The sequence below is a fragment of the Astatotilapia calliptera genome, chromosome 13, assembly GCF_900246225.1.
Source record: "Astatotilapia calliptera chromosome 13, fAstCal1.2, whole genome shotgun sequence".
NCBI lineage: Eukaryota > Metazoa > Chordata > Actinopteri > Cichliformes > Cichlidae > Astatotilapia > Astatotilapia calliptera.
The window spans coordinates 12,856,303-12,863,417 of record NC_039314.1 but is presented as its reverse complement, the minus strand read 5'-3'; the positions used below and the strand labels follow the sequence as shown (position 1 = coordinate 12,863,417).

Sequence of the window (7,115 nt, the reverse complement as noted above, 5' to 3'; positions counted from 1 at the left end):
ATGTTGTAATATTTACAGCAATTAGTGTCCCAGTACAGCACATTTAATGATCTGCATGCTAAAAGGCTACAGCAAAAGACAGAGACAGCAGAAGTCTGAGGAGATGTTGAATAAAGGTGAATTCTGCAGCTTGAGAAAGCATAAAGATGAAATATTTAATAATAATAATAATAATAATAATAATAATAATAATAATAATAATAATAATAATTATTATTATTATTATTATTATTATTATTAAATACTCATTAAAACATCAGCATGTAATTGTGGGGACTTTCTCTTGTCAGGTCTTAACTTTACAGTATAAAGTGACTTGAGGGGATTGTTGTGATTTGGCATTATATGAATAAAACTGACTTGAATTGAATTGTTCTGAATCAAATAAATTATTTTTTCAAAACTAACCTGTTTATAGATACAAAACCTTCACTTTTTTAAATCACACCAGCATGGATTATTGCTGTTTGCTGATTTGAAGGGTGCTATATCCATTTTATTGGCCTTACACGTGTGTTCAAAAGGCCAACAGCTTCCAGATAGGCGCCTGCAAATGACCAAAATTGAGTTAAGTCAATTTTAATTTAATTCAGTCAGTACCAAATCTCCACGATAGCCCGTGGGCACCTCTGATTGTAAGACCCACACAGTAAAAGGTCCCATAGCAATAATATTCTCAAGAAGCACTATATGTTACCGGTTCATATACACGTATTTATTATAAATTGTTGTAATTATAGGACCCCCCTCCCAGTAAATGCTTTAAGAAGCAGCTCTTTAAACAATAGGCTTAAGATGATCCAGCATTAGTGGCATCATTTTAAAAGCCACACCTCACATACCATTATATCATTTGTCACTAGTTCCGCCCATTACTATAATAGTGTCATCAACGAGCGCGCGCTGCCCGCTGTGTGTAGACGGCTTCACGTGAGTCACCGTGATGGCCAGCAGCTCTGATGTGGTGAAGAAAATCATGAGGCTCAAACGTCAGCTCTCAGACAAAGCAGATCCTGCTACGGTAGTTATCGTTTGATTTAAACGGTTTAAAACGTTTTTCTAATCCCAAAAACCCGGAAAGTTTTGAAGAATTATTTCACCGCTGTTTTATTACCGGCTGAACAAATCCCACCTGCTTTAGTCATGGCTTTGTCTAATCATTGGCTCACAACACCTGCTGCCACATCGGGCGCTATTTAAAAAATGACTTTGTTCCCTTAATGAAAATTATGAAGCTCAATTTGATTTTTGTTTTTGTATATATTTTGTATTAGTATATGTGTGAACAGAAGCTGAGCTGGCAGTGTTTCCCTGCCGCTTTCACACAGCACTGAAAATCCTTTGATTTGGTGTGTGTGTGTGTGTGTGTGTGTGTGTGTGGGTGGAGGGTCAGGCTGTTTAAACTGGAGGCGCTTGGCTGCTGCTAAAAATGGCAGCTCCTGCAGTTGTTCAGCTTATGGCTGCTGTCCATCATCAGTGCACTGCAGGCAACTTTAACCACCTATGCCTGTGCCGTATAAGCCTTCTCATATCGTCTTTGTATCCCGTGGATCAATTTTCAGTTGAGGAATTTACACGCAAAATCTGTAAATGACCAATTTAGCTTTAAAGACATAAGCTGGTGCTACTACTACTACTACCACCTCCCATCAGCCAGCCACGGCTATATCCATTTATAGTTCAGGGTAAAAGGAGCAGTCTAAGTGGGTGTGTAAGGTCCCCATACATAGGTTCTGCTCTAAAATGCACAGTCAGCTACTGTGGCAATCCAAAACCAGGACTGCCATATTTGGCAAGTCAGTTTATCTTTGACAGAGGTCCCATTCTAGGTACTTTTTAACCAAAAACAATCAATCGAATCACCTTTATGTTGACAAAAATGCTTGAACATTATGAAATGCACCACAGCATGGCTGCAGGCAGTGGGGATAATATGCTTGTCACTCTTTCCAGGTTCTAAAAATCTTGCAGAAACTCAAGGATCTGGATATCACTTTAGATGTTCTTGCCGTGAGTCTCTTATTCACAGACTGTTTTTTTGTTGATGTACATTGTGGTTGATTTTCATTTTTATTCCCCTGATAATGGTCTGATCATCAATTAGGAGACTGGAATTGGCAAAACTGTTAACTCCTTACGCAGACATGAACAGGCTGGAGAATTAGCAAAGTCTCTAGTAAAAGGTTGGAAAAAGCTGCTCTCCAAAGAATCCACAAGGTAAAGTGCATTTAACAATAAAACATTGCTTCTTAATTTTATGTGTTTAGCGGCTTAATCTTGAATTTTCATTCTCCGCAGCCGTGGAGAAGATGGGACTTTCTCTGAGAGCCTTTCTGTGAAAGACAAACTAGATGATCAAAGCAGTCCAAATAATGGAAATTTGGAAATGGAAGATGTGAACAATAATCTTCTAACATCTCATCACAGTAAGAATAGTGATTCTTCAGATGACGGCAACTTTAAAACAGGGAAAAGGAAAATGGATTCACAGAAAGGACAATGTGAGGGACGGAAAAGAAAAACAGACTGTGAGAAAAGTCCAGAAAACCAGTACGTCTCCCGGCACGACGTGTTGACACAGAAGGACAAAATGGACAAGAAGAAGAAAAAGGATCGGAGCGACCGAAAACCTGGAGACTGCGATCGTCTGCTCGGAAACAAAAACTTGAAGGAAAGCCAACAAAGATCCAGATCTGATTCCAGAGAGAAATGTAAAAGTGCCTCTGAGAGTGGGAGGTTCGGGTCAGACAGGGAGAAGAACACAAAATCAAAGCTTTCGAAAGAGTCGAGGGGAGGCAAGGAGGATGACAGAATGTCAGGAATGTTGAGAAGCTCCGACGCCCAAAAGAGAAAAACAAAGCATATAACTTCGCTGGAGTCTGAAAGGGAACATTCAAAACACAAGAAGGCGAAAACGAATGAGACTAAAAGTGATCCAGAGGAGCCCTCTATGTCTTTTGAGTCCTACTTGAACTATGATATGACTGTTTACAAGAGAAAGGAGCGATCTGGAATGAGAAAGCCGCCCAAAAAACCCAAGATGATTCCCAGTGAGCAACAAATAAAAGATCCTGTAATTAAAAATATGGAGTTGGCCCCAAAACAGGTATATTTGTCAAGAATCTTTGCTTACGGAGAAAAGGCCAACTTGCTGATGCTGATTAACAATGCCTCATTATTTATAGAAGTTTCTGGAGCCTGTAATGCACCTGATGAACATTCCTTTGCCTGCTGCTTTACCTGAATGTGACAAGCCCTCCAGCTTTGACTACTATGAAAGGAAAGGTACACGTTCAGTAAATGCAGGTGTATTTTCAGCTTTATCATTTGGCTCTTGACACCTCTGCTTTCGTTTTAAAGTGGAGAAGGAGCCTGTGGAGCCTGATTTCTGTGACGTCTCTGAGGAGTCTGCAGTCTTCACCGGCCAGCGTCTCAACAGGAAGATGCAGGTGTACTCTGGTGCCAAGACCGTTTTTCTCCCAGCCATGCTGAGCTTGTACCAGCAGTGTATCCGCACCCTCCAGAACAACATTAACTGTGAGTGAAGCCCAGGAAGACATTTTTTCCTAGGCTCTGTTGGTTTATGTCTGATTTAATAATTAGGTGCAGGCATCTCTTCTTAGTGCTTTATGAAACTGGCGGGGTCCCGTTTGAAATCCTCGAGCCTGTGTTGGAGAAGTGTACCCCAGAGCAGCTGCTACGCATCGAAGAATGTAACCCAGTAAGAAAGTGACACGCCAACATGTTTAGTGCAGAACAAAACCTTGTGGCCACTTTAATAGGTCTACCTGACCAGCAGTGGGTTTACTCCTCCCAGTTTGTACCTGTAAATCTGGGTTGAAAGCCTTGTTTATCTGCTTTTCCTTAACCACCTAATCATTACTGTTTGTGATATGGATTAAGAAATCAGTTTTAAGAGTTTCATGCCCCTTTCCCAAAAAAAGCAAATATTTACCCAATAGGAGTCAGGTGATCTACCACATAACCTGAATATTTGTGGATATAATTTTTATGATAATGATCTAATGATAAGTACACAAATATAAATCTGGATTTAAAAGGTTAGCATTTTTAACTGCACTACTTGAGGCAGGGCTGTGAGGAACTTTGATTTTCATTATACTTCCTGGTTGGTTATTAATTTATTAAATACTTTTCAGTCTATCTGGTATCAAAAGGTGAGAAGTGCACAATTAAAGTTCCCATTTTTACATCTTATGTTTGTTTAGAGAAATGGACCCTACAATAATGTGAAATTGGAGAAAAGCAGAATACCCATGAGCTGGGATTGTGAAATTGGGCAATCGGTTTATATTTTATATGAAAGGACAGTTACGCAAATTCTTCCAAATTAGTTTTTTGATCCTCTAGTCAAAGTTTTTTTTCAGTCGTCCTCCTTGGCTATCAGTACAACAGATGATCTTTTTCATATAGGCAAGATTCAACATGTTTTTGATACTGCCTATGTGTCTTCTCTGGGCTTTGGCTAATAAGGTGTACACCTTCAGTCAACAGAGAAGTCTAAACTTGCGTGCCAATGGAAAGTGCATCTTTGTGAGAGGGCTCCCACACTTGGCATCGATGATCGAGCCACATTCAAACTTTGTCATGCAGAACAATGTTTATTTGAATAACCTAACCTTCTGACCTCATTATGCTTTATTTATTTTGTTTTGTTTGGTTACAAAGTATGTAGAGGATGTTGTCTCCTCCAAGGAGGTTATATTTTTCATAGCGTGTTTGTGTAATACTGTAAACACAATAGCTTGAAATATTCTAAGTGATTTCTAATAAAACTTTGTAGGGGTGTAGATTTGGGGTCATGTTAACAATTCATTAAAATTTGGTTTGGCCACAAGGTCTTCAAGGCCTGGACAAAAAAAGGACTTGGAGACGTGATTGTGACAAATGTTGTTTTGTCAATTTCACATCTGCCGTTCTTTCAAATTGACCCCAAAATGCTTCTTATCTTTAAAGTATTGTTGAGAGAGAATGAGCTGCCTAATTAGAAATACACTGAAATATACTGTGTATACTGTGGTATATTATAGTTTAATAAGGTCAAGGTATTTATGTGAAGTTATTTACAAAATTAATGCCCATCATCTATTAATTATTCCAATGTAATTGTGTAAACATCTGTCGTGGTACTCTTACTGTACTACAAATATCTTAATTTTCCCCCCCCCCCATTCATTAATTTTGCAGATCTATGTCGGTGTGACAGACCATTTATGGGGCAAACATTGTCAGAGAGACTTCAAAGACTCCAAACTTCAAGAGTATGAATCATGGAAAGAGATGTACATCAGGCTATCTGAAGAGAGAGAAAGGAAACTGAAAAGACTGACAAAAACTATTGTCTCAGCACAATCTCAGAAACCCAAAGGTGACTGCTCTACACTGAATGCAACTCGGGTCATTCCTACTGGTGATAATTCAGAAATAAAACAGCCATATGGTCGATGTAAGACATTTTATTGATTGATATTCATCCAGAAGTTCTGTATGAATTAAAACTCTGAAATTTGTAAAAAGTAGAAGAAAAGTAGTCTCTAGTGAGGTTTGTTTTGTGTACTGGCTTTCATTAGACCTTTTTTTTTCTTTTTTTTTTTTTGGCATCTCTTAGGTCGGCAGGTGAAGATGGCATTTATTCACACGGTTGCCAAGCCACCGAGAGATGTGCGAATTCAGCAGGAAATTCATGGAACTGCTGTTCAGCAGCCTCATCAGCCCAGGAGCAGGTGGGTTTCAGCCTCCTACATACAGATGATACATCTTCTGACCAGGTTTTCGTAAAATCACATTAGAGCATATTTTTCTAATGTTTATATATTCATGACATTTATATTATTGGTCTCAATATTAAGTACACGAACAAAAAGCCCATAAAAGAGCTTTTCTGGGGGATTTATATGCATCTGTTTATCTTTGGCAAAGTGTGGACACCTGGCTCGTTCTGTTCCTTTTCCACATAATAGCCCTTAACCACAACGTGATCACTAAACAAGAGCAGCTTAGCGGGGTCATAACCCATCAGAGATTCATGTGATAACGGTGGGCGAAATGCTTTTTGGGTGAGCTTGGCTAAACACAGGAATTAGAGCAATGTGCTGGATAAACTGGTTTTATTCTAGTTGTAGAGAGCCTTGGGTGCTTTTGTTGTGAGTTGTTGCAACATGAGATGTGCTCACCAGCAGTGTGTAACACCGATCTTTGGAGGTAGATGGACACTAATTTTGTAGTTTCATCTGCATTGTTTTTTTGTTTTTTTTTTACTCTTTTAAATAGTTCAGTTTATTTCCTCTGTTCAGTGTCAAGATTCAGGACAATCGATCGAAGCAGAGTTATGAGCCCAGCAGGCCCAGCAGCACCAGTTCAGGGGGAAGCGGAACACAGGACGCGCGCAAAAAAACAAGTGAGCTGGTAGTTTATGGCTTTCCAAGCCTCCCAGATTGATTGCTTCAGTTGTTTCTTTTATGCATATTTTTCACTGATCATCAGGCTGGAGGTTAAATGAATACATGTGCCATGTGCATAGTAATCCTGACATCATTTTACCTGATGATTTATACTTTTCTTTGTTCTCACAGGAGTGGCTCCAATGATGGCGAAGTCCTTGAAGGCATTTAAGAAACAGCTCGGACGTAGATAAGTGTTTATACAATGCTACGGTGTGGATGTGCACAACATGAACTCGATCAATGATTAACTCTGGGCAGTAATAAGCCTGTGTTCACTTTAGATTATTCTGTGTTGCTTGTCTATATGTACTGTGATCAGGCAGTGCCATGTTTCTTTTCTGCAAGTTGTCTTCACTATTAAATGGGCCATGAAGTCAGCAAATTTACTTGGCTTTGATTTTGTCTCTGTTCTTTAAGGGGAACAAGGTCATCCATTTAATGGCATTTGGTGCCCTCTAGAGGATATTTTGTTAAATATTTTTCTCTTTTGAAATTGGAGAGTTCATAGTCATATTATATGGGCATTTTGACATTACTGATATCATATCTCTCAGCTCTTGCAGGACTATAAATTCAAAACTGAATCCAAATGTAGCAAAAGTGTCAACTTTATTTGCGGTACTGTGCAGTCTTGAGATATCCCTGATTTAT

General features: G+C 39.0%; 1 protein-coding gene across 3 annotated transcripts; it reads left to right on the top strand.

Annotated features, from left to right (window-relative positions):
• The first annotated feature begins 886 nt into the window (after positions 1-886).
• On the top strand, positions 887-6,850 carry eloal (elongin A, like). 3 transcript variants are annotated; one of them, XM_026189146.1, is made up of 11 exons: positions 887-1,021; positions 1,954-2,010; positions 2,105-2,217; positions 2,299-3,106; positions 3,189-3,285; positions 3,361-3,537; positions 3,624-3,721; positions 5,209-5,389; positions 5,630-5,744; positions 6,315-6,418; positions 6,594-6,850. In XM_026189146.1, exons 1-11 carry the CDS (start codon positions 944-946, stop codon positions 6,653-6,655), a joined length of 1,890 nt encoding a protein of 629 aa, XP_026044931.1. In that variant the 5' UTR covers positions 887-943; the 3' UTR covers positions 6,656-6,850. The 3 variants fall into 3 exon arrangements, with proteins under 3 accessions (XP_026044931.1, XP_026044930.1, XP_026044932.1); XM_026189145.1 differs by having other exon boundaries at positions 3,186-3,285; XM_026189147.1 differs by lacking the exon at positions 1,954-2,010 and having other exon boundaries at positions 3,186-3,285.
• Positions 6,851-7,115: the final 265 nt, after the last annotated feature.

What these genes read in the sequence shown, in the direction of transcription:
- eloal (XM_026189145.1), top strand. Translation starts at nt 944, where the DNA reads ATGGCCAGCAGCTCTGATGTGGTGAAGAAAATCATGAGGCTCAAACGT. An exon ending in TGACTACTATGAAAGGAAAG is followed by an intron (nt 3,286 to 3,360) that starts GTACACGTTCAG and finishes TTCGTTTTAAAG; the next exon opens with TGGAGAAGGAGCCTGTGGAG. An exon ending in GCATCGAAGAATGTAACCCA is followed by an intron (nt 3,722 to 5,208) that starts GTAAGAAAGTGA and finishes TTAATTTTGCAG; the next exon opens with ATCTATGTCGGTGTGACAGA.